The 27,527-nt window shown below is 40.8% G+C and overlaps 1 protein-coding gene across 2 annotated transcripts; it reads right to left on the bottom strand.

Annotated features, from left to right (window-relative positions):
* HAL (histidine ammonia-lyase) lies at nt 1-26,754 on the bottom strand. Of its 2 annotated transcripts, XM_060245206.1 has the most exons (20): nt 26,400-26,754; nt 24,377-24,437; nt 23,500-23,527; nt 21,582-21,656; nt 21,427-21,499; nt 21,260-21,329; nt 21,042-21,079; nt 20,829-20,954; nt 19,898-20,037; nt 19,041-19,088; nt 15,720-15,867; nt 15,220-15,315; nt 14,129-14,187; nt 12,223-12,303; nt 9,430-9,495; nt 9,176-9,341; nt 4,218-4,352; nt 3,412-3,520; nt 3,233-3,302; nt 1-2,139 (listed from the first exon to the last, which is right to left on the bottom strand). In XM_060245206.1, the coding sequence occupies exons 1-20, from the start codon at nt 26,644-26,646 to the stop codon at nt 1,981-1,983; spliced, it is 1,995 nt and encodes a 664-aa protein (XP_060101189.1). In that variant the 5' UTR covers nt 26,647-26,754; the 3' UTR covers nt 1-1,980. The 2 variants fall into 2 exon arrangements, with proteins under 2 accessions (XP_060101189.1, XP_060101188.1); XM_060245205.1 differs by lacking the exons at nt 1-2,139; nt 3,233-3,302 and having other exon boundaries at nt 3,424-3,520; nt 4,165-4,352; nt 26,400-26,752.
* Between the last annotated feature and the right edge of the window lie 773 nt (nt 26,755-27,527).

The following is a 27,527-nucleotide window of genomic DNA, read 5'->3' on the forward strand; positions in this document are numbered from 1 at the left end:
TCCATTAAGTCTTCTTTTATTGTCCGTAATATCCATTAATGATTCCTACAAACATAATATAATCCATATTGTGATTTTAATTGTAATGCACAGTTTGACTAATTTTCTTCAGGGATTTGTTCTGCTTGTGTTTTGGGATCAGTATAATGAATTGATTTGATTTGCAACTTGTAAGAACAACTATGAGCTATCACAGTTGTTCCAAGCTACTCTGAGTCAGGTTTAGCCCATTAGGGTAATATGGGTAATGGGGACTGCTGTGGGCTATCCTGAATGCCTAGTATGCTTCTCAAATGACTGGACAAACAATATAATAATGAAAACAGGGATTATAGGTTAAATGCAGAGCTAAATATGTAAAAAGTGATGAAAAGATTACTGAGGCAGCATATGTTAAGTGCTTTCAAAATCCACAGGTGCTGTTATAAAGCTATACCAAAATTATATTGTCCTCCTATCCTTCAAAGGCTCAAGTAGTTCAGTGAATTTCTTTCAAAAATACTGGGTTTTTTTAAAAGAGCAAAAATAGGACTCTTGCCCCCTAAGTCAAGATCTCCACTTTAATTGTCATGCTATGAATGCACATTCTGATTCTACAGTCTCCTATACTGTGCCTACAATGTTTGGTTTAAACACACATTTTCTCTTGTCTTTCAGCTCCCGTCTTCTCCAGGCTGTGAAAACCTTACTCTGAGGTCAGTGGTATATCAATTTTCCATAAAATATATGCTTATAAAGTTGAAATCTTGAATGTTGATAACCAAATGTTCATGGTAAATTGTATAGATCCCATGTACATTTAACAAAACTTTGGCTGTGGTTGTAAATTATATATTTTTTAATTCCAGCAACCAAACCCTTAAACTGTGAAGGACACAATTTTGTGATCTTTAATAAAAGGTAAAACTAGAAAAGTATTCAACAAGAAAAGTATCAACACATGAGACTTGCATATTTGCGCTTCTTCTAAATTGGAGAGAGATAATCAATCCATTTTGTACCCAGCCAGACTTTACTAAAGCCAGTCTTATGCATGGTTTATTTATTCACTTCACCCTTTCTCTTGGACCAATTCCTCACAAGCTTTTGTCCCAGTCTTGTGCTCCTTCCCCCCCACCGCAGCTCTTCTGACTGATTTTGCTCACATTGCCATGGGGCTGCAACTTGCCCCACCTCTTCCCCAAGTTTCCTCCAACACTTCAGGATTCTGCTTTTCAGAGAATCCTGAAGCCGCAGAGGGAATTTAGGAAAGAGTTGGGGCAAGCTGTGGCTTGGTGGCAGCGTGCAAAATCAGGTAGAAGAGCTGCAGGAAAAAGGAGCATAAGACTGGGACAAAGGCTAGTAAGGAATCAGTCTACATGATTTGTGTGTTGCCCCATTTGCCTCTGGTCCTGTGTCCCTCTCTACCACCAATTCTGCATTTCACACTTCCTTCCCTTCTGTGCAGGGCTCCTCAATGCAGCTCTTTTTTCTGGATCCTGCATTGGCATCTCTGGTGCAGGGCTGTGTGTTTCCAGCTTGCTCCTTGCCCTACACAAACTCAAGAGCTGAGAATGAGACCTGGACAAAGGCTAGTGCGAAAAAACTTGCACTATACAGCCTGCCCCTACTAATGTGCATCATATTCTTAATCCCAAATGAAAACTTTTAGCAAAAGGAGGGAGTCAGTGTGCCTTACTCCTATGGTGTCTTGCTTTAGAGTTTTACTAGCCTGCAAGCTAAGTAGATCAGGGGCTAAAACCAAGGGAAAGCGTGAATACCTGCAGGTTTGACTAAAAGAGAGCACAATTTGGGAAACTACAGAATACGTTTACTGCATATATGACATGAAATATAATGCAGGCTTTTAATTCCCCTCCTTTTTGGTTCATGAATCTCTTTGCAAGTGCCTTAATTCTTCTTGGAAACCAAAGAGGGTTTTTTATCCCATAATTTTAAAATGATGGCTGTACACCATGAGCGGATGCATTGTACAACAGATCATTCTGATTCACTGTGATGATGGTGGTGGTGGGGATGTTGACAGTAGTGTGAAGTGCCTTCACGAGCTAAGGAAAAAGCAGTGGGGGATCCTGGCCTCTGCTCCGGAGGATGCTCAATTCGGTATTTTTCAATGTATGGTGCAGCAACTTCCCAAATCTAGATGCAAAAGAAGAGACTAGAGTCAGATACAAAGACTGACTTTGAACCTTAGCTAAATATTTAACAGATAATAATCAAGAGCATAATGACTGGAGTGCCCAAATGCTGCAAAGTAGTTAAAACTACAATATATAGTTTTGGAGGACAGTTCTATGGGTATTATTTAGGATGCCAAATGTAGTACTAAGATGCTTTTATGCCAATTGCAAGTTTTCATGGCTTGTTTTAACACTGATAATTCTTACACTGTTTTTTTTAATTATTTTATTGCATTGTATTTATTTTGAGAGACCCCTTGAGCAAGTCTCTGGATAAATGTTTTAAATAAACAAATAATAGATACAATGAAATAAAGTACATATGACAGCTAGAAGTAGATATAAGGAATGTCATGAATGAGCACCAATATGCAGCCAGGATCCATCCATCCCCTGCATCCCACACTTGGATACCTCCCATATCCTCATATAGGATTCTAGTCCCCACTCCACCAATTCCTGCATCTGCCAGGCAACATGAGATCAGCAGTTGCTCTATAGCAACACAAGTGGCAGCCAAAGGCCTGCCAAGATCCTCCATGGGCCTCTGGTTGTTCCTCCCTGATTACCAAAACATTACATGAATACAGCTCACATGAGTAACCCAGCCTCATGGGCCCTCAGAGTGTACAGGGACCCCAGAATTTCATCCCTCTCAGCCCTCTTTCTTAGTGCCCCAGGAAGGCAGTACCCATAAAAACACCAAATACAAGTTAGGTTTGGCAGCCAGTGGGAGATGGAAGGGGAGACATAGGAGGCCTGTCAACAACAGTGTGACATCTCTTCCAGGAAACTCCCAGAAGTGGTCATGCCTCTCTAAAAAGCACAAGATTCCTCGATGATCCCTAGAGAGGACTTGTGGCACTTTTGAATTCCCAGGATGGAAGGCTGAGTCTACCTTGATCTGGTTACCTGAACCCAGATTCCACTGGGATCAAACTCAGGTCATAAGCAGAGTTTGGATTGCAGTACTGCAGCTTACCACTCTGCACCATGGAGCTCCTTACAACAAAGGGCCTCAAACGTCACCAATTGCTAATGCCAATACTTGCCTTCTGATCCACAAGCAGTCCATGAGCTGCTGCAATGTCTGGGGCCATGAAGCGATCTTTTAACCATGGCCTGAAAGCAGACAAATTGAGCAACAACTAAATTTGGTAGTAGGAGAGGTTAATGTTTGGCCAATGTTCTGAAAACTTATAAACTTTGGGGAAGCATTTGTTTGACATACTTGACAACAGAGCGCACAAGGTCATAGACTTTCTCCAATGGAGTTGTAGTTTTCAGAGGGCGTAGAAATTCAATGCCCTGACAGGCTGCAAGGAGTTCTATAGCCAACACTAGGGAACAAAAACAATGGAAAAGATAGGAGTAAACTCTACACTTCTAAGGGTGATCCAGGTGTTGCACAGAACACAGAGAAATAATATTATATGGGGCAGTTCACACAGTTAAATTGGCACTTTGAGAATGTGGGTTAAATAATTAGAGACTTAATCTGACAGGTGAAATGAATGCTTTGGTATTTTTCTAACAAAGCAAGAGGCTGCCTGGATGTTATGAAAACAATTTAATTTTGCTAAGAAAAGTACTATTGTTAATATTTTGTTTCTTCATATATATCTGAATATGACTGAAATAAATTGAAAAACTGAACTTGAGTTCCTAAATTACAGTTTAGCATGAGGGCAAACTAACACAATTCTTTAAGTGTTTAATCAGAAATAACTAATTTCAATGAAAGGATTTGAAAGAGACCTTGCCATTGATACAATGCTGAAGGCAGACAGAAAGTCACAGTTTGAGGACCTTTGTACTGAACAGAATCTCTTAAACAGTTTGTGGTTCAAAGCCTCTTGTCATTCTGATCTTTCAACATATTTGCATGATAAATGTCACAAATAATTCAAGTAAATTCCATGGATCTTACACCCAAGCAAGAGAAGTATTTATTCCTTTATTTGGTGATTTTTAAAAATCCTACCTTTTCTCCAAGGAGTTCAAGGTGGCATACATGGTTCTCCCCTTACACTTTACCTTGTTCAACATTCTCGATGACTTTTAGTGCTTTTCTTGCAGCCCATCCTCCCATGGATACGTGGTCCTCTGTGGCAGCACTGGTTGAAAGAGAATCCACAGAAGAGGGGTGGCACAAGGCTTTGTTCTCAGAAACTGCAAAAGTTCAATATGAATAAGTGGTGCTCTCCAAGACAAGCATAAACTATGGGAGCAAACCTAAGCAGGTCTTCTCAGAAGTAAGTCCCTTTATATTCAGTGAGGCTTACTTCCAGAAAAGTGTTCTTAGGATTGTAGCCATGCTAATAAGGGTCCATATTAGACAATAGTCATGCAGTGGAACAAAGAATCTTGAAGCCTGTTTGTCATAATATTCTGTAATCTATAACATATGACAATATTTGTCAGTAATATAACTTCATGTCCAAAACACTCATCAGGCATTGGCTGCATTTAACTGTCACGATAATTGTTGATGATTTTGATGTTTTGTTACATTTTAGTCTAGCAAATGGATCTTTGACTCTTGAAAGAATATACCCTAAAACTCTTGTCAGTCAGCACCAAATTGGGTTGCTGGTGCATGCTAAACTGAGATTCTAAACTATGACTTCAGTTTGTCTCTGGTGAGTAATAAATGGGGTTTCTAATGACTTGTAATAAATGGGGTTTCCAAAACCTGCCCAACAGCAGCTCTGCTGTCTTAGCAACACTGACAGTATCTTCTACCCCTCCCCCCATATTAGCCAATCCTAGCCTAACAGTGGCAGCGACTTCTTGAATTTTTGCTGCTGCTGCTGAGGCAACAAATCTGCAGTTGTGTGGGATGGGGGTGGGGGGGATGCTGCTGCTGTGATGAACCTGCAGAACCACACCAAGACCAGCAATACAGTTTGGGCCCAGCAATGGAGGCCAACATCAGACCCTGTATGGCTCCTCAGCTTTGCCACCAGGCCTGGCCTCCACAACTCTCAGGATCTGCTATGGATGATGGATGGCACCATATGCAGCTCTTGGCCCCTGCCACTAGGGCAGGCTTCAACTCCAGCTTCATCTCTGGACCCATCCTCCACATAGGGATGCCACTCTCCAGGTAGAACCTGGGGATCCTCTGGAATTACAGCTCATCTCCAGACTATTGAGTTCCCCTGCAGAAAATGGATGCTTTGGAGGGTGGAATCTATGGCATTGTACCCCACTGAGGGTATCCCATTGTACCCCTTCCTCCCCAGATCCATTCCCAAAACTCCAAGAGTTTCCCAAGCTGGATCTGGCAACTCTACCCCTTGGTCCCCTGCTGGCAGCCATGGGGGACCTGGCAAACCTACCTCCATTATCAGCTTGACACTACTGCTGGCCTCCTTTGCTGTTGCCACCACCACTCTTGGTGACAGAGAAGGCAGAGAAGGCAGGTGTGTTGTCTGCATTTGTGATGCTGCTATGTCCAGGGCTTTAATTCAGCAGGAGCTCACAGGAGCGCAACTCCTGAACCTCCAGCCAAGGTCTGCATGCAGTGGGGAGTTCTCTCCCCACTACACACAGATCCTGGGGCATATGCAAATGAGATATGCTACTGAGCTCCTGCACCTTTTTTTCTACAAAATGACCGTTTGTCCCTCACCAAAGGCAGGCAGCACTGGAGCATAAGTTTTGGCCTTTATTTCTGGTTATAAATGTGGAATAGTGAATGCCTTTCTGGATTAAACAAGACAAACAAACAGTTCTGTAGTTTAAGTATGTGACTATAATTTGTCTTTGTGGTTTTTAGTAAGTCTTGTTTTAGGCTTAGTTAAAGCACATATGAAGTCTGAGATTAATAGTTAAAGCTAGGGGTGTGCATTTGGTTTACCCAAACATCCTCCCCAAATGCCTTATTGGTATTTAGGGGGGGGGGGTGTTAAGCCAAAAAGAAATCAGAGATTCTTTTTGGCTACCAATATAGTTGAGCCCAAATAAAAAATGATATTATTCAGCTTTTATTTGGGCTTGGAGAAGGCATTTAAAGAGATGGTGGTCTCTTTAAATGCCTTCTGAGTTTACTTGCTGAGTTGTGCAGAGTTGTGCTGTGGTGGAGACAGGACTTGGAGAAGGCATTTAAGGAGGGTCTCTTTAAATGTCTTTTCCAAGCCGTGCTGCCACTGAATGACTCAGCAAGTGAACTCAGAAGGCATTTAAAGAGACCACAGTTTCTTTAAATGCTTTCCCCACTCAATTGAAAGCAATGGATGATGGAGGCACCTTCTTTGGGGGCCCATAGAATTGGACCCCCTGGTTCAATCTTTTTAAAACTCGGGCGGGGGGGGGTGTTGAGGAGAAGCACCAGTAGCTATGCTACAAATTTGGTGCCTCTACCTCAAAAACTAGCCCCTCCAGAACCCAAACTACCCTTGGTCCCCATAGGGTATAATGGACTTTAAAAAATTCAGGTTTCCCAAATATTTCCTGAATCCAAATATCATACCAGTATTGGAATTCAGGAATATTTGGAAATACTAATTTTTTTGGGTTCAATATACTGGGGGGGGGGGGTTGCACACCCTTCGTTAAAGCTACTTCCCCCCCAAATAATTAGAACTGATTTAATTATGTTTTAAACACTCTTTAAGCAACCAATTTTTAAAATTATTATTGTATTGGTGACCTATCTGATATTTGGCATGTTATAAATGCAACTTTGCTGCTGCAGGCATTAAGCTTGATATTATATGATAAATAACCTAATCTTTTAAAAAAATAATCCAGTAAAATCAATCTCAGTGATCCTAGTGTTTCTCAGTCAGCACCTCGTTTTGTCCTGGGGTTTTGTGCTAGATAAAGGTAGTATTTACTTAGTAATGATATTGTGGCAAGAAGTTTTTATGAACTGGAGCCCAATTCATCAGATGTAAGACGTGTATATTAATAGACATATATGTGTATGTAAATATAAAATTACAGAATTAGACACATTGATTGTGGGGATTGAAAACCTAAACTCTGTCTCACTTTCTCTGCATGGTCTCCATGAAAAACTGAAGCTGTCAAGCCTGCAATTTGCATTTTGTAGGTAGACAGAGATGGTACATGATTTTTGTCCAGTATGTTTTTGCTAAGTGAGTGATCCACTCAGAAGCACAGGTTTCTTCTCAACCTTTTGTTTTCTTTCTAGAATAAAACAAGGACAGAGAATGTACCAAAATGGCAGAAAAGATGAGGATGAGCGCTGCGAAAGATCTATTTTGTTTCAGAGTAAAAAAGGCTTTGGAATGCAGTGAAGCAGCAAGAAAAGAAACATGAGGGTGACTGTTGATTGACTGAGACTTAACTTCCTTTCCTGCTTATTGCAATGCTGTGGGGGGGGGGGCGAAGCTTCTCTCTCTCTCTCTCTCTCTCTCTCTCTTTCTTGGTTCTGGCTCTATACTGCTTTGGTTTATCCCCAGGTTTTCACATGCAGTTTTGTGCCTTTAGTCTTCACTTTGGGTTTTAAAAAATTATTAGTTTTTCTCCCCTGGTTATTTTGAGACCATTTTTACCCCAATCATTTTTGGAAGCCAATTTTTAGTCGCCTTTTCCATCACAAAAGTCATTCTGTCAATTTTCTTTGTCCTGCCTATGCCCACCCACCTCGAGAACACTCCTTGATGACTGGACTGTCATCATTGTCTTCTCCTGCTCTCACCTTCAAGATGAGTGGTTGCATTTTTTTAAAAAATGCACTCAAATATCTATATATGAATACACTGTTGTAACAATAGGTTGACAAGGTTCTCATTTAAAATGGGAAGTTTCTATCTGTTTCTGTCACATAAAAGAAAAGGCATATCTTTGTGAGGGAAGAGGCTGAACACTTACTTGTTAAAGAAATGAAAGCCGAAATTCAGAAATTCTACTTAACCTATTTTTATAACAGTATATTGATACACCAATATTTTGAGCTTATTTTAAAAAATGCAGGCATAATGTTGATATAAGCATGCAAAAAATAAAAAGAGGGGGATGCTGTAACACTACCTATGACAACAGCACCCTCCCTTGAAAATCCTCATTATTTAAGGCATGTGTGGAAAACAATAAATGGACCCCACAACTGTGAAAATTCAGTGGGAGGGCAGAAGGACAATGCCCAAACCAATTCCAATGCTTGTGGATGAAAATCAGGAGTAAGACAAGCATATAGAAAAGCCCAAAGCAATAGCAAGTGGCCTACATATGTAATGATGCTTTGCCTGGGACAGCATCTGGAGATTCTGCTTGGAAGTGGGAAAGGAGACAAGACAGCAGACAAACTGGGATTTACAAACCAATTCTGGGCTGCTATATAGATATGCTAGACTAAACCACAGATCATCATGAATGTAGCTGTTTAAACTAGTTTGTTACACAATTCCTGGTTAATGAAACACCATTTATTGTGTTGTCTTAATGCATACTTTTAAAAACTCTTATTACTTTTTCTTATTTTATTTATATTATTTTTATTTATTTTCATAGATTTATAGACCGCCCTTTCCCATAGTGGGCTCAGGGTGGCTTCCAACACGTTAAAACAATCAAATCAATTTAAAACAATTAAAACTGTTAAAACAGTTTAAAATTAAAACAATTATGTCATAGCTCACAGGCAGGGAGGCAATGATGGTATTAACAGATCAATTCAGCTTGCTTGTCCCAACCTAATTAATTTATTCTACTACATTATTCTACTACACGTAACACATCTGAAGAAAGTAAACCTGTTCTATGAGCAGTGGAGGGAAGGTGGAGGGGAATAATATTTGAATTCTGAGGTTGTAGACAAAAAGAGATGAGATATATTCTAATACTGATGTGGTCCATTATAGTTTTACACAAATGTAAAAATAAAACCCTGGCAATGACACAGTGCACTGGTATAGTAATAGTCATGTTACCTGAAGTGAATATGCAAGAAGAAGGTCAGAGCACTGAAATATATTCTGATCACTCCTTCTAGGCACCACCATAGGCCTTTGCCTACTCACCCAAGGATGCTGCTGTACAGTGTGCAATCATGAATCCTGAATTTAGACCTCCTTCTGTCACTAAAAATGGTGGCAACTCACTGAGGGATGGGTTGCACAGACGTTCAATTCTCCTTTCACTGATTGCAGCAAGTTCATGGACTCCGATTGCAAGATAATCCAGAGCCTGCAAAACAAGTGTTTCTTGATTTAAGCTTTAAAATCCTAAAGTTTCAAGAGGTAAGCTAACATTTTCTTGTAAAATGTGTAGTTACCTTTGCAGGGTATTCACCATGGAAGTTTCCTCCAGAAATGGTTTCCTTTCTTTCAGCAAAAACCATCTTTTGAGACAAGTTAAGGCAAAGAAAAAAGGTAAAGGTAGTCCCCTGTGCAAACACCAGTCGTTTTCGACTCTGGGGTGACGTTGCTTTCACAACGTTTTCACGGCAGACTTTTTACAGGGTGATTTGCCATTGCCTTCCCCTGTCATCTACACTTTCCTCCCAGCAAACTGGGTGCTCATTTTACCGACCTTAGAAGGATGGAAGGCTGAGGGTGTTTTTACATTCAGTTTGATCCACAGTTAGAGTCTTCAAATCGCCTGCCACCGTTCCACTTTAATTATTTTCCTTTTACATTTGTGGATCTGCTGCACTCATTTTGCGTAGCCAAACTTCTATATTTCCTGCTGAAAACATTTCAGTTGGGGGGGGGGGTCTCTGATCAGAGGGCAGCCGGAATACCATTTAAAGGGACGGCACACCTTTTCAATTCCTTCCTTTCATAGGAAATAATGAAGGATAGGGGCACCTTCTTTTGGGGCTCATAGAATTGGTACCCCTGGTCCAATCTTTTTGAAACTTGGGGGTATTTTGGGGAGAGGCACTAGATGCTATACTGAAAAATTGGTGCCTCTACCCCCAAAAAACAGCCTCCCCAGAGCCCCAGATACCCGTGGATCAATTCTCCATGATTTTCTATGGGAATAAATCTCCATAGGGAATAATAGAGCTCCCAGCAGACATTTCCCTCCCCTTCCCCCGCTTTCTGACGACCCTGAAGCGGGGGGAGGGCCTCCAAACCAGTGGATCCCCTGCCCCCACCTGGGGATTGGCAACCCTAGGCCCCCTCAAAAAAATACGTAGATCCTGCCCTGAGAGCTAGACTAGGCAAAACATTTTAGCTAGCTTATTAGTTGGCAAAAGCTAAATAAAAGAATGGTGAAAAACTCTGTAGAACATGGGCCCCCGTGTTATTGAAGCACATCTGCACTTCCTGTTTAGCTAAAATTGCAGAATTTGTAGCTCAGAAACTCCTGTGTAATAATTCCGTCAAATACCTATCTGGTTTGTCAAAAAAACGTATATGCTAGTGAGTTCTGGAACTGTTTCTGAGACTTTGGTCCTGTTGACAGAAGCATATGAATTACAAATAGTTAATTTATGCCTTGAGAATATTTCTGATGGTCTCATCAGGACTTTGAAAAACAGTGGCTATACAGAGCTCTCTGCAGCACACCCTTCTCAACCCACCAATGGACTTGTACATGTGTTAAGTACTACTACGTTGCTTCTGACTTATGGTAACCGTGTGAATTAATGATATCCCAAACATCCTATCATTAACAGCCTTGCTCAGGTTTTGCAAACTGAAGACCATGGCTTCTTTGATGAAGTCAATCCATTTCATGTTGAATCTTCTCTTTTCCTGCTGCCTTCAACTTTTCCTAGCATTATTTTCTTGTCCAGAGATTCAAAAAGTGATCAAAGAATGATAGCCTCAGTTTAGCCATTTTAACTTCTAGGGATAATTCAGGCTTGATTTGTTCTAGAACCCCAATGGACTTAGAAGGGTGAACTCTTAGAATTCCATTGTCAGTCTCTTCTGTGAGTCTGGCATCATATATTGCTATAATTTCAGCCATCAGCAAAGCCTGGTTATTAAGTCTCTGCAAAGCAAACACAGATAAAGCTGCCTTATACTGAGTCAGACCATTGATCTATCAAGCTTAGTACTGTCTTCTCTGACTAGCAGGGGCTGTCAAAGTTCTCAGGAAGAGATCTTTCACACCACCTACTATTAGATCCTTTCAGCTGGAGATTCTGGGGATTGAACCTTGGATAGGGTTGCCAAGTCCAATTCAAGAAATATCTGGGGACTTTGGGGTGGAGCCAGGAGACTTTGGGGTGGAGCCAAGAGCAAGGTTGTGACAAGCATAACTATTCCAAAGGGAGCTCTAGCCGTCACATTTAAAGGGACCACACATCTTTTAAATGCCTTCCCTCAATTGGAAATAGAAGGATAGGGCAGCTTTTTGGGGGTTCATAAAACTGGACCCCCTAGTCCAATCTTTTTGAAACTTGGCGGGTATTTTGGGGAGAGTCACTGGATACTATGCTGATAATTTAGTACCTCTATCTCAAAAGCAGCCCCTCCAGAGCCCCAAATACCTGCAGATCAATTCTCCATTATACCTATGGGAATCAGTTTCCATAGGAAATAATGGAGTGCCCAGCAGACATTTCCTTCCCCCCCACACACACTTTCTGTTGACCCTGAAGCGGGGGGAGGGCCTCCAAACTGGGGGATCCCCTGCCCCCATCTGGAACTTCTGCAAGCAAAGCAAATGCTCTCCCTTTGTGCCACAGTCCCCACCTAAGTGGTTCAAGATGGGCTTTGTCTTTGTTCAGAAGGATAATTAAAGACATACATTACTTACATATATTTATTTTCGCTACACCTGGTCAAATGTCATGTTTTATAGTCACCCTCTGAATGATTAATTTAATCTAGAGTTCATTAGCTGGTATAACATCTGTTACAATTAGAAGTCGCTCTTATAACTTTTTAAATCTGGCCTTTTCCCCTTTTCTTCTTTTAATAAAAACAGGAGTAGTGAAGAAACATCGCTTTCTTTCTTTCTCCCTCAGCTAGCATAGTTACTGAGGGCAGACAGCAGACAAAATGCAAGCCATTTAGGTGGCCCTGACAGGGAAGGAAGGCAGGATATAAATACTGTAAATAAATAAGTCAAATGTCCTTAAACCACAGAATCATAAAAAAGATACAGGATTGTCTGTTGCGCTGTTGATTTCTGTTTGGATTATTTCCTTTACAAAAACAATTGTGTCATTCACAACACCATGTACCTACAAGAAAGGACAGGTATTAATTGTATTTCATACCTATTGATTAATTAATATTTTAATTTAAACAAGCTTACATCAAAGGGGTGTTCTGCTCCAAGGCCTCCTGTCTCTGTCAAACATATTATCTTCACCTTTTAAGAAACTTATCTTGATTCCCAGTATGGAGAAATGCCATTTCAGCACCAGTGGTACGGTATATATGTGGTAAAGAGGTTGGGAATAGGATTGTCACTGGCTTGGGGAGAGCGTTAAGATTCTATGTAACCATTTACTTGAGCTAATTCATTATTTGAGCTTGGGTGCATATCAGTCAGCAAGGGAAAGGCTTTTCTTGTGTTAGCTGGCACGCAAGGAGAAAAACAAGGGGATGGAGTGTGACACAAAAACCTATGGCTCATCTACTCTGAAAATCTGCTCTTAATGGATAGGCAGTGCCAGCTAGCCAACAAGTTATATAGTATTGACTAGCACACAGGCAGGGCAAAAGAGAGAGAATGGGAATAGAGGCAATATTCCCATGCTTTGCTCAGCCAGTGTTAGGCAACATGCTCTCCAAGACCTGCTGGTTAACATGATAAGAAAGCTGACTGAGGGTGTGTGTGTCTGTTTTTAAACAAACAAATATTAGGCAAAGCTACAGGCCTGATTCTTCATTTTACTCCAGTGCTTTCAGCTTTTTCTGCCTAGCTATGTCCCCATATACAGATATCAGATGGAATGGAAAGAAATGTCCCTGAAAATTGAACTCAGCCAGGTAAGATGGGAAGGAATATGGTTTAAGTTCACCCATTTTGTTTTTGTAAAACACCAGGCATTCCCTACCCACTACTTTCCTTGGAAAGGAAGAGAAGAAAACTTATTACCAATTCACATCTCCCAGTGCCTGCTGTGAGAATTTTAATTTTCCTATGTAATGGGGATGCTTTCTTGAAGGACAGACACAGTCCCTAAGAATTTATTCCTAATTGGGGAGAAATTGTAAAGTCATACCTTGAGAAATGTGTTTCCTATTTAAACAGCTAATGGATTGAAGACTGGCTTTATGAACCCAGTTCAAGTTTTTGAAAGGATATATGGCCCAATAATAAACCTGACCAAAACTAAACATATATTCCCATGTCATCTGTATACTTTATGCATGCTATCAACAAAAGACAGGAATTAATCTAACAAGTTACAGGTTCCTTTGGTATAAGAATTTGCAGAAACTGTATGTGTGTAGTAGGCTTTTATTTGTGAAATAGCCAGTTTTGTAATGTCATCTTTAGAGGACTGATCAGATGCTGGCTATTATAAATACCAGGTTGGATCCAGCATAAAATTTCTGTTTGCACCAGTGCTCTCATACAAATAGAAATGCAAGTAAATAACCATGGTAACCACTTACACTAAGTCAGACTTATTGTCTTTACTTGTACAAGATCCTATGCAACCAGTTTCTGCATACTATAATACACAGGAAGGAAAGTGTTAGGTGTTGCAAAAAATCTTGTGTAAACAACTGCACTAAGTCCATTTATGATACTGGTTGCCCATCACTGGATCTATGCTATTACCATTTTATGAAAATATAGTTGTACATAGATTTCAGTTGGCCCCCTCTTACCCCATGTGACAAACAGAAATTACCAATTCTCATGCAGAAGGTCCAATTGCTTTATCATACACATGGTTCATCATGTTTTCTCTGCAGTGGGGCAGCAAACAGCTGTTTTAATACATATCAGGCTGGTACACTTAACACATGTATTTGGTTGTGTTGAACAACCATGGGATTCAACATGCCCACACCTATATGCGTATGAAGGTTTATTACTGTCTTTACCTGAGGGCAGCAACGTAATGTATATGCATCTTGTACTCTTTCACAAAATCGATGAGATTCTACAAAACACAAACAAATTAAAAACTTGTTTTGAAATAGCAAGTTTATTGGTTTAATACTAAAAACTCTCTGAGCTGGTCTTGGGGAGAGCAGGTTAGAAATCAAATGAAATAAATAAATAATAAGTCTTTCTTGTGCCAAGTCAAAGACAGAACTTCTGCAATGTCAAAATCAAATGTGTGTATCCAAGTTTTGCACTCAGAATCATAATTACAAACCAGGCCATATAGTGTGGATTAATAGAACAAAATGAAGCTAGGGACAGATAGGGGAGATTACTACACCATGCCTGAATCTGAAATAAAAACACACTATGGGATTAACCCTCTCCCAAATAACAGAAACAACATCTGTAAATTATTTTTAAAAGAATGCCCACGGAACCCTCAATTGACATATTGGAGATTGCTAGGTAACCACAATAATATTGCTGAGTCTTCAAAGTGTTGGTTTTTGTAAAGCAAAGTCATGGTGGGGCAGAGGTGGATTTAGAGGGCAAAACAGCCCTGGAAAGGATTCTATCTCCCTCTTCTGTCATGTTTTCTGATGGAGGAGGACTTGCTAGGGACAAGCCTGATGGTGACCACCAAAGACTCACTAGCCACACCACCTGGCCTGGCGCTCAGCTACCATGCAACTGAGCCAGCCACCACACAGGTGGGCCAGACTTCCCCCAGGGAGAAAGTGTCAGGAGGAAGAAAGGAGGGGAAGCTGAACACAAGGGACAGATTAAAGTTGGATGGCTGACAGGCAGGAAAAAGAAAAGGAAGCAGGATAAAGGAAGAGGCTATGGGGGCAGCCAGGGAAGGGAAAGAGGAAATAGTGGAGAAAGGGTATACAGGGGGAAATGAGATATCCCCCACAAGTCCTTGCAGGTCCGCTGCTTGTAAAATTTATAATTGATATATATTTAAAGCATTATAATTTTTATGTTTGGGTTCTTTTAGTAAGAAATGAGAATCTTGGTAAATCTGTCACAAGTTCTTTTCTTTGCAATATGCTAAGTATGATCTGTCAATATTATTATTCACCTGCTATTCCAGAGGGATGATGGTCTGAGTTTAAAAGTGACCTGAATCGAAAAGCCACCTCATTCTGCCCAGGGTGTGGTCGCAATGCATGGATATCTGTTTAAGACAAAAAGAATCTGAGTACAACACTTTGGCTATTCCTTCTCTGTAAAATAAGGGCATTTTCACAAAGAACACTAATATGCTATTTAAAAAAACAAACAAACCAAACAGTTAGGAAGAATAGAAATGGAGGAGGGTGATTTAATTCAAATGACACTCAAGCAAAATGTGGTCCTTTAATACAAATTACTTGGTGCAAGTGCATGTTTACTGTATAGTTCCCTTTCCCTTGGAAAAAAGGAGAGAGATAAATGCATAAATAAATTTAAATGAAGTCTTATTGTATCTAAATTAAAGACTGTATAAAGGATACAGTACAGGGCTAATACTACTTTCACATTAGCAAAAAAGGTTGCTAATCTGTATTGTCTAGTAGACTTAGAAAATTCAATACCAACCTGTGTCAAATGCTCTTGTTGTGCCCTTTAGAACTTCAAGTGTGAGAGCAGCCACTATGTCAGCCTGTCTGGCAATTGCAGCAGCCCTTTCAACTGCTTCACATCCTAGTGAGGTAATCATTTGTGTCCCGTTGATAAGAGCAAGACCCTTCAAGGAAACAGCATTTATTGTATTCAGTGATTCTGTCTGTAGAAAACTGTGTGAACTCCTTGTTTCAAATAAGACATGATATATTCAGAAGCACACATTTGAACACAGCCTTTTCACTCATGGGGTGAGTCCTCTTATCTGTCCACAGGCAGTGTAAGCCAAAATGCCCTCAAAAGAGGTTGGGGAATTGACAGGTAGGCACCTATGGCTTAAAAAGGATCTAGAATCTGTGTATATAGGATTCCACCTCCAGAAATTATTGCTTAAATTCATCAAGGACACTAATTAAATAAAACAATTAAAATTTATTACAGAAAAATATAGAACACACATACAAGTTAATGGATACATACAACACACATACAGTCCTAATAAAAATAGAGAAAAATGCATAGAGGTAACATAAAGATGAACAAACAGGGTGACAATTACCAATCGTAGTCTTCAAGGAAGGCTCCAATGGCAACAAATGAGGACTAGGGGGAAGGGACCCTCAACTGATCAGGAATCAGGGATGTATCTAAACAGCAGGAATGGGGGTACTGCTAGATGCACACCTGTGGGGAGCTGGGCCACAGGTTATAAGGACTACCTTGAGCCCTTAGGGGATGGGAGGTACAGGGGCGGATGACTGGTGGTCAGCTGGTACATGACCTCAGAAAAAGCGGAGGCTCTGCAATGACCATAAGGGCTGAATTTATGCAGTAGTCAGTTTATTGGGGACACCTGATTGGATGCCCATACCTGGCCAATGAGCAGACTTGGCCCTGGTTACCTGATTGGACTTCCAGGTAACAATGGGCCACATGGGGGAGGCTCCAGGATGACCATTAAGGGAAAGAATGGGATAAATTATTGGGGTGGGGGTGATTAAAACTATCAAACTTATCTAAAAAGGTGACAATAGATGGCCAAATTGCTACCTAAGGTAACACCCGATCTATACAAAGACACTTGGCTCTAGGTGAAGATGTTCTTCCTCTTCTTCATTCCTCTACTGGCACCAGCCTTTGTCTTGGGTTCCATTGCACAAAGGCATAGGCAGTCTGACAGGATCCACGCCTAAGATAAGCTTGATTGCCTCATGCATAGGTGACATCTGTTGAGTATGTGAGCCTCCCGCTTCGCTGTAATGGAGTCTGGCACTGCAGGAAGATAGCTGCTGGTGATGTTAGCCTTCCCATATGGATTCTATGGTCAAGGCTGGAAACCGCTTGCCTGGACAGTTCCTGGTGGCGCACCTTCTTCCACTGCAACGGCCAAGATGGTGATTGCACGGAGCGACTGGAAACCCATCTTTTCTCCTGGTTAGTATTCTTCCAGAGACACGGAGTGCTGCTGCAACGTTGTGGCTGTTTGTAATCACATAAGTCCCTACATTCTGGTAGACAAAACCCACATCCTCCTGGCAGATGTGTGTGAGTTGAATCTCCAGGCATCCTGGCAACCAAATGGGTGACTACGATGTTCTGAAATTAGGGGTCTTTTTCTCACAGAGGAGCAGACTGGGGGCCTTAAATAGCCCAGCCTCCAGGTGGGTCCGGGAGATTTCCCTCTTTTACAACTTAATCTCCAGGTGACAGAGATCAGCTTCCTGGAAGAAAATGGCTGCTTTGAAGAGTGGACTCTATGGCATTGTACCATGCTGAGGTCCCTCCCCTCCCCAAACCCTGCCCCTTCCAGCCCCACCCCCCCAAAGTCTCCAGATATTTTCCAACCCAGGGCTGGCAACCCTAGTGATGCCTACAGCTGGCGGAGCTACTGGGATTTGGTTCTGCTTTCTCCTACTTGGCAACAGCTCTCTAGGGAAGTGGCCGCTGGACATTTTCCTGTAAATTGTGGCTAGTCCACTTCATCTGCAGACTAAAAATCAGTCATTTTGAGCTGAAAAGAGGTGTTCCCACCCCCTTCATCTGTAAAAATACAGGGCTCTGGAAATAATAACATAATTCAGAGGAAATAATAACATAATTCAATTCAGACATAGTTTGAGCTACTGTATCATTCACTGAAAGGGATGTAAAGAATTCCCAGTCCAAAGCTTAACTCAGCTATTTTCTCACTGTGTTTCAACCCCTCATTAGTAATGTGTGCATAATTATCCAGGTCTTCCTTACCACATTATTGCCAGCTTTCATGAGGTAATGGAATGAAGAGCACTTATTTTAAAGCCTCACCAATGTAAAAAGGCCTCTGGCGACCAGTGTGTAAAATCCATTAGAAATAGTCAAACATTCATACATACAAGATAATTTTTCTCTAGAAAGAACATATAAGGACTAAAAAATATTAAACCAATTACATCTGCCAAGAGAGGAATTGAACTGAGCAATTGTAGCATTTGTAGGCACCTATTAACATGTAATATGACATGAATATATCATGATAGGACTTGGAAATTCCTGGAGATTTAGGGTGAGAGCTGGTTAAAAGTATAGAGTACCATAGATTGGGGTATAATGCCATACAGTCCAGCCTCAAAAATAGTCATGTTCTCCAGGGAAACTGATCTCTGTAGTCTGCAGATCTGTTGTCATTTCTGGAGATCTCAAAGTCTACCCAGGAGGCTGACAATCCTATGTCATGAATATATGCAAACCCTGGAATAGATCTGTTAAAGAATCTCATTGTCATATCAACTGCTTAGGCCTGCTAGGAACAACTTACAAAAGGACATTGTCTTATGTACTATAATTAGATTTGCTTTTGGGAGCTAATTAAAATTTTACATTTGTCATTATATTACATTAATTATAATTGCTTTTTGCCTCATTTGATGTAGAGGTTTTAGGAATTGTGCGGGATGCCTTCCAAGGTTGTTTTTTTTTTTTAATCAGCATTACAATAAGCAATTATTCATGATTTCTTCCTGTTCTCAGGATTCACTGAGATTAAAGTAACACTGGTAAGTGATCTATATTTGACTTTTAATCATTCAGCTGGGGGAGGTTGAAATTACATTTGGATCCAGGCCACAATGCTAGGACAGGGTGTGGTATTAACTTTTTCTCTACAATATTCCCCCAATTCCACTGTCCTCTAGCAGCTATCTGTATTAACATGCATATGTTGGAAGGCAAATATTTTTCCACAAGTGTGCTTAAAGATAGTAAGCTCATTCATGTGCCCAACTGTCAATCAGTCAAACAAGGATCACAACACTTTATTACCTCTTTTGGTTTCAAGTTAATTGGTTTCAGTCCATGCGCTTCCAGAACCTGTAAAGCAGGATAAATGATGTAAATTATTATTATTAAAACTTTGTTTTAAAATGAGGCAATAGAGCTTCATTTCAGCTATATTTTGCATCCCCAGTTTTAAAGCTACTGTTTTAATGTGGTTTGTATTCCATGATTATACCAACGAAACTTCTGTATTCAATGTGCACAGAACCCTTTCAGTGGGTAGAAACACCACTAGCTAGAAGACAATATTTATGGAACCAGGTAATCATTTTAGGAAGCCTCTATCTGTATCTTTTCAGAAGCAGAAAAATTAACTAAACACTAACCCACTTCAAAATGTAACTATCAAGATTTCCCCATGTGAACATGATCAGCCCTTGCATATTTGCTGAAATAATTTTTGGTTCACTTTTCTGAACATAATTTCCAACTGTTAAAAATGATTGTGCAAAAATAGTAGGGAGAAGCCACAATACTCCCAGCATGGATACCCCAACATGGAGTAACAAAAGCCCCCCTAGTTAGGACTTAACAATCCTAGCATGTCATATAATTAGGAAGCATAGCATATAATTAGGTGCAGCCCAAATAGCACAGTTTAGCCTCAGACTGTGCAGACTTGGAAGTGCAGCAGGGTTGGCCACACAATCAATACTTGAATGAGAGACTGAAAGCTGCGGTTGCTGTGAACTGTCTCATTATTTAAAGCACAAGAATTCTCTGTTGTATCAAAAACAATGAAACCTACATTTCTACAGTGTATATATTCAGACAGATTATACATTGCAAGCCAAACAATAAACCAAAAATCATTTACAGAACATTATCTAAATCATTCTTACATATTTTGCATCAGCCCATCCACTCTTTGGGGACCACATCTTTCCTTCTCCTATTAGTCCCAGTGCAAGATGGGCAAGAGGGGCTAAGTCTCCACTGGCTCCAACGGTCCCCTGCTCAGGGATGTAGGGAAGGCAGGATGCTTAGAAAAAGAAAAGCTTGACTTTAGTCAGGAGTCTGATTTCTTGAGGCATACATACCATCATCTGCTTCACTACTCCAGACTTACTTCTTTACTTTTACTTTTAGCAAACACCATCCCTTCTGTGCTATTGACCATTGCTCCCATGTAACAGTTTCCATTTGTGGAGCTGTTCTCACCAAATCATTCTCCCTTGGTGAAAATGGTAACTTGAGAAAGATTTGTGCTACTTATTTGAGTTAGGGAAGGGGTAGTATGTTTCAAGCTGAGACAAAATGAGAGTTTCACCCTCTATACATATAACTCATTTTGGGCTACCATAGAAACAGCCCAAAAGTTCACCTCCTTTCACAAAGGACAGATTGGATTGTGGATTGTCTCTTTTAGAAGAACAGCTGCCACTTCAAAGGAGGTAATCCCAAAACTGGATTCCTTTTTCCTTTGAAAGCATTTGGCAAAAAGACAGGAAGGCAAATACTAAGAGCTTTTTTTGTAGCAGGAACTCCTTTGCATATTAGGCCACACCCCCTTGATGTAGTCAATCCTCCAAGAGCTTACAGTAGCCCTGAGTAACAGCCTCCTTGAAAGATCCACAAGATTCCTCCACTCCTGACAAATGACTTGAAAGATCTGTTGTGGAGTAGTTGTTGCTTCAGAGGAGTGCTCAATGAAATCCCTCATCATTTTTTGACAAAATGCCTCTTCACAATAGTCTTGGCACATTCAAAATGGTGGCATTTGTACCAACAATTGAACTCCATGAAAATCCAGTGCAGAATGGATTATATTACCATTAAATACATCGATTGTTTGCTGAAGAGTTTCTAGTGAAATCCCACTGTATCCTTTGGCTAGGACATTGATCCGTAGAGCCAAAAGCATACGAGATCTCTCAGGGATCAAAGGTTTTCCAACACCTACAATGAAAAACATCCAACTCAAGGTTATTAATGTTGCATTTAATAAATGTATTAAAAAACAGCTTGAAATGAATTTTTCATTACCTGCTGAATGTGACCGAATCAAATTCACTTGAAGCTCCCTTGGAGAGCAAAAACAAATAATTAGAACAAATAATATACAGAATTTAAGATAATGTTCAAAATTGGAGCAAATAAACAGCAGAAAACTATTAACTTTGTTGAAAGAAATTAAAGAAAAAAGACCATACGTTTTTGGCCATATTGTCTATCAGCATTAAAAGGAAGCAGAGGAGACATACTGTAGTTTACACTTTGAAATACGGATTCGTGCAAACTTTCCAAAACCTGTAGTGATTCCATAGACAGGATCTAAAAACACAAAAATAAAATGATTTACTTTTATAAAAATTAAGGATCTGAACAGCCATTGTTCTTACATAAAATTGATTCCCATCTTCTATCTTACCTTTTGCATCTTCTACAATGCTTTTAATAACATCATTTGACTCTCTGACTTTAATTTCAGCTTCAGGAGTAAGCTGGAAATAAAATTGCCCTTATTTAATTATCAGTTTACCAATAATACAGGTATTTAGAATTAGAATCTTTCCAAATACTCACCTTGATTTTGTAGAGCCCCTTTCCTAAACTGACCAGCTTCTCTGTAGTCAGATTGTTCCCATCTAAAGAAATATACTGTAGAAAATAACTTCATTAGTTCAACTGTGTATTTGTACCAGCTTTGATACATGGAAATTAAAGTGATGTCTCCCCACAATCAATGTTATTGTAAATGGGAAAGCACTTTAAGAACTCTTTTAACAGTCCAATCGTAGTGAAAGGCTGAATTTCAGTTTATGAATTCAGTGGATTCAGTGTACGGAAATAACATAACTAATAATATTAGAAAATTTGAGACTGTTATTATTTTACATAATTAGTAATCCACTAGGGATAAGGCCCGTTGTGAAGAAAAATACAATGGGCTCTAGAAAGAGGCTCTGAGTGAACAACCTCTCACCCCAGCTGTTTTCCCACCCACCCAAGTGAAGGTAACCATTCCTCCCCACCTCAAGGGGAGCAGATCTCTGCCATTTGGAGAGCAGTTGTAATTCTTAGTGATCTCTAGCCCTCACCTGAATATTGGCAACAGTGGTTCTCCAGGAGGAAATGCCTGGTTTGGAGGCTGGCATTGTACCTGCCTGAAGTCCCACTTTCCTCAAACCACACCCTCTCTAAGCCCCACCCCTTAAATCTCCAGAAATTTCTTAACCCAAAGTTGGCAACCCTATCTCCTTCCCTTTATTAGCCACTCTGACTTCAGTTTTCCATTGCCTCCCCCCTCCCTGCAGCCTCTATGTAGGAAAAGGACAGTATTTCTCCACAGTAGGGAGTGTGACAAAGAAACTTACATCAATCTCCTCTCCCCGTTTTTGATCCGCACCATGACCCTGTGACTGGAAGTGTGTGACTGGTCTGAAATCACTCAGTTAGCTTCCACAGCAGAAACCTGAGTCTGGCAGACCCCACTTTGAAGCCCTAATTCCTATGGCATCTTCAAACCCCACCACAGAATCTCCAGAGATTTCCCACCAACTTGAAACTGGTAACCATAGTTAGGACTGGCCCAATGAGTTCTCCCGCAGATACCTTTCAGCAGGGCTTTTTTTGAGCAGGAACGCACAGGAATGCAGTTCCGGTTGGCTTGGTGTCAGCAGGTGTGGCCTAATATGCAAATGAGGTCATGTTGGGACATTTTCTACAAAAAAGCCATCCCTTTCAGAACAACTCTCTCTTTAATAATGTTGTCTTCAATCTCTCTCTGTTTCTTGCTTTCCCTCCCTACCTGTCTCTCTGTATCTGGCCTACTGCGACAGGACACCATTTCCTCTATCACTAAGTGTTTCCTTTCCAGAGGAGGATAGGGAGGAGTCCTCAGCCACTGAGGGAGTCCTCAGTCAATTGAAAGCCTTCCCTCCTCTAGCCAATCATGGGAAGGCATTCTCTATGGCTCCTTCCCTCATCCTCTGTCCCTCAGCCAGTCAAGGGAAGGCTTTCTTTCTCTCCTCTGCAAAGCAATGCAACAGGTAGTTTAGCCAATGGGAGAGTAGGGAGAGGCAGCAACTGCCAAAATCAAGGTTGGTTGCCTTTTACTGACAGAATCAGCTTGGCTGGCAGGCAACAGCCACTTGGGTGGGAGAGAGGAGCAGAGTCAACTAAGTTCTCCCTCAAAGGCCAAAAATAGGACTTGAAAGGGCCTCCCCAACTGATTTCTACTAAGAGAACTAAGTTTGGTTGCTTTTTATTGAGAGAAGCAAGATTAGCCACTGCCAAGCTGTTTCCCCAGAGGACCAATCCTCATCTGTCCTGGGTTAGCAGTGGGTGAGGGAGAGCAGAGTCAGCCAGCCAACACAATGCAAGAGCAGTTGATTGATGGTTTGACGGGCCAAAGGTTGATGCACCACAGTCCCACCCAGTCCCACCCTATCAGGTTGCTCGGTTTTGCCAAGATGAAAGGGGAATTGTATATAAAAGATACCTCTTCTGGTTCTCGATATTTACTGTATCTGCAACAACACATAGGAAAACATATGCTACATACTGATTCTTCATCAATCTTCTGTACAAATTGGAGATCTGCAAAAAATGGTGTGAATATGGGGTAAATGGGGTTTTTTTTGGGGGGGGGGGACCTCAGGAGGGTGTTGTTTTTAGCTTTCCTTCCCCATGTGGTATTACAAGGAGGACCTGGAGAAATGTGCAATAATCCTCTGACCTCAATCTGTGCCCTATTTCAGAATTCAACAAATTCTTAGGAATATCCTCCTTTTTCAGATGGAAGAGGCCTTTAGAGATTTAAGATTAAGAGAAGTGCTTTCCCTCTCATTCTAATTAATCCCTCTCTCCTGCATCTTTTAGCTTTAAAGTGGTCAGCACCCTTAAAACCTAATAGTATCCTGGACTGGTGAGTCAGGTTGGGGGAATTAATGCCTCATGACACACAGCTCCAGACTCAGTCTCCTCTTGCAGGGTTCCATAAGTGACCATGAAGTCTTCCTATTTTTTCTCTTTAAATGATGCTCAGCTGCTCTCATCATCCCACAGCTCCCTAAAGGTCAAGAAATTTGCTAATTCTTCATCTTCTGGTGTGCGTATGTGTGTGTCCTTTCTTTACATGCTAATATTTTCTATGCATATTTGGGAATATTTGAGTATGCAGACACCTCTACTCTGTCTTTGAATGGCTCTGTTTTTCTGCCCTAGTATCAGAACATCAAGACTGGCATTAGAAGGAGTGATTATGACAATGATGACAGGAAACAGAACATGCCCTGTGTGTATTCAGCTTCAAAACAAGAAAAGCAATAAATAAACAAAAGAAGATTTTTTTAAAAAAGCATTTTTAGTAAGGATACAAATAAACTCCTTCTGGCTGTGATGGAATGAAGTCCGGAGAACTTACATCTCCTTGTATTACTGGAAGAAAAGAAAACAAGCCCTGTGAAAACCGACAGTCCACTCTTTTGCTGTCTGTGTAATTAATGAACAAACTGTAAGGGGCAGAGTGTATTAGGTTATTGATGGGCTTCTGTAGGGGTAGCAGCTCTTGACCCAAGCTCTAGAATTCCATGTCAAGCAAACAGGCATATCAAGATACAAACAGAATGAGCCTGTAAGCATGAGATTAGACAGATATTTTTAATGAAAAGATACTGTTCCAAACTATCCATGGTTATATCCCGGCAAAATAAAACAAAAGTCCAGTGGCATATGAAAAACTAACAACATTTTTTTCCAGGCCAAGAGCTACTTCTGTATATAGTGGGTCTCAGGGTAGTCTTATTGTTTTTATTTATTTACTTACTTCATTTATATCCTGCCTTTCTTCTCAGTGGGGACCCAAAGCAACTCACATCACTTCCCTTTCCTCCAATTTATCTTCACAACAACCCTGAGAGTTAAGTTAGACTGAGATTGTGCAACTGGCCCAAGGTCATCCAGCAAGCTTCCATGGCAGAGTGGGGATTCAGACCTGGGTATCCTCAGATCCTAATCCAACACTCTTTCCAGTACACTGTACTGGCTCTCTTATGGGTGACAATTACATTTTTATCCCATCCACCCTCTGCTGCTCTCTTGCTCTGCAGACCAATCAGCATGGGTATTTAGCCAAGTATAGCATATAGCAGAGTAACATATATGTGAATTAGGTTAGGCTGAGAGAGACTGGCTGGCCGAACACCACCTAGTAAGTTTCATGACTCAATGGGGACCCGAACCTGTGTTTCCCTAGTTGTAGTCCATCACTCTAACCACAATACTATACACTCACTTTTTGCTTAAAATTAAGTGTGCTGCTTCCTAGTGTGCATCTGACAAGAGTCCAAGTTAACACAAGCAGAGCTTTTTTGAGCAGGAATGCACAGGAACATAGTTCCGACTGGCTTGGCGTGGCCTAGGGGGTGTGGCCTAACATGCAAATGAGTTCCTGCTGGGCTTCTTTTACAAAAAATGCCCTGAACACAAGTGTGTGTTAATTTCACAATTAAGTGCAGTTTTTGTGTGTTTAGCCCTCATCAATTTTCTATAATTCTGTTTTTATCAGCAGTCACTGATGTTTCAACATTAAAATAAGGTTTACTATACAGACGAAGGACCCCTCAAATCTCCAACCTCTTCGCTCCTCTTCACCATCTCTCTTCACTTCTCCTATCGCATTGTTTTCAACAGCAGCTACAAATACATGACAGCTCCCTCAGCCCTGTATGTTGTTTTCCAGCTGTTGTCTCACAATCAGAATTTTGTCAAGTAATTTGAACCCCTCTCAACTAAAATGCATGTCTACTGTAACTGTACTTAGCAAAAGTGAAAAAAACATCCCTACTTTAGAGTGCTTACATTTAGTGCAATCCTGAACAGAGCTATGCCCTTCTAAGTCCACTAAAATCAATGGGCTTCGAAGGGAGTGGTTCTGTTTAGGATTGTACTGTAAAGCTTAACATCAGAGAAAGAAGGGAGCAGAGGGGCAAATAGTAATATACAATAACATGCAGGATCACAGATGGTGCATTCAAAATCTGGGACATTGAGGTAAATATGCCATAGAAAGTAGCAGACAGCTTGCATCAAAACCAGATTTGGATCATGGTAACCTTTCATACATTCTACAAACATGGAAAATACTAATATTGCTCTTGAAATCTTTTGTGAAAATGCATCTCCATTTCTGTGTTCTAAGAAATATCTATGGTTGAAATATCACACATTTAAAACACATTTAAGTCCCATAGATTTTTTTATGGGATTCACATGAGACTCTCTAATCTCTGACCACAAAATGTTCGCATAGTTCTTATCATTTTGTTATGTTTTTGTTCACTACTCCTAAAGATATACAAGGACAGTGATTTTCAGATCAGTCATCTGCAGCTTACTTACCAACTTCTACAAATTCATTGTCTTCTAGAGCAACTTCCAGTGTATCATCGTGATCCAACAATCCAAGTCCTTTGCAACGGCGGACATAGAATTCCACTTCTTCCACAGATGCAAACCCACCATTATCAGGCTTGTTTTTCATATAACGCCTCACAGCTTCTTTGCCCAGCCACCTCACAGTGTTTGTACCATTCTGGCAAGGCACAGCGAGCCATTCCCCTCTAACATGTACTGTGTACCTTGGCATACTTGTAGTTTATCTAGAGCTGTCTCTTCTCTAGAATATTAGGCTGGACACCGGTTAACAGTCTGTATCACCTGACTGACTTCCAGTCTCCCAATCAGAAAACACCAAATGGGAAGCCACCCTCTGCTACTCTCTTGCTCTGCAGATCCATCAGCATGTGTATTTAGCCAAGTATGTAATCAAAAATACCCACAACACCTCCAATAAGGAAAGCAATGGGCAAATGGTGGTGGTGGAGGGGGATAGGCCAGATGAAAACAGCAGTCCTTTTTAAATTCTTTCTTATTCTTTTTTAAATCACACATTGGGGAGAAAAAAATATACTGACTTTAGGGTCGCCAACTATGGCTTGTGAAATTTCTGGAGATCTGGGATGATGCCTGTGGAGAGGTGAATTTGGGATAGGGCAGGGGTGAGGAACAGTGGCTCTCCGGATGTTTTTTCCTACAGCTCCCATCAGCTCCAGCCAGCACGGCCAATGGCTGGGGCTGATGGGAGTTGTAGACAAAAAACATCTGGAGAGTCACTGTTCCCCACCCCTGTGATAGGGTTTTATCTGTGGTATAGCATAGGGTTTGCCCTCTGAAATTGTCATTTTCTCCAGGGGAACTGATCTCTTTAGTCTCCACCAGGAGGTTGCCAACCATACTGGATGTGTAACTGTATAGATTTGTACAGGCTATAGGAACTTACTTGAGTGGTAAAGGCTAAATTCTTTGGGAGATCAGTAGTTTAAAGGCATCAGTGTAGGGGTTTATCTGCAGGCCTCTGAGGAAAAGGGATCACTTATCAAATAGAACTTCTAAGTATTCACAGTTGCTCTCTTTCGTTGAGAACAATGACAATAAATTCATCTATCTATCTATCTATCTATCTGATAG

Source organism: Heteronotia binoei, chromosome 8, assembly GCF_032191835.1.
Source record: "Heteronotia binoei isolate CCM8104 ecotype False Entrance Well chromosome 8, APGP_CSIRO_Hbin_v1, whole genome shotgun sequence".
Classification (NCBI taxonomy): Eukaryota; Metazoa; Chordata; class Lepidosauria; order Squamata; family Gekkonidae; genus Heteronotia; species Heteronotia binoei.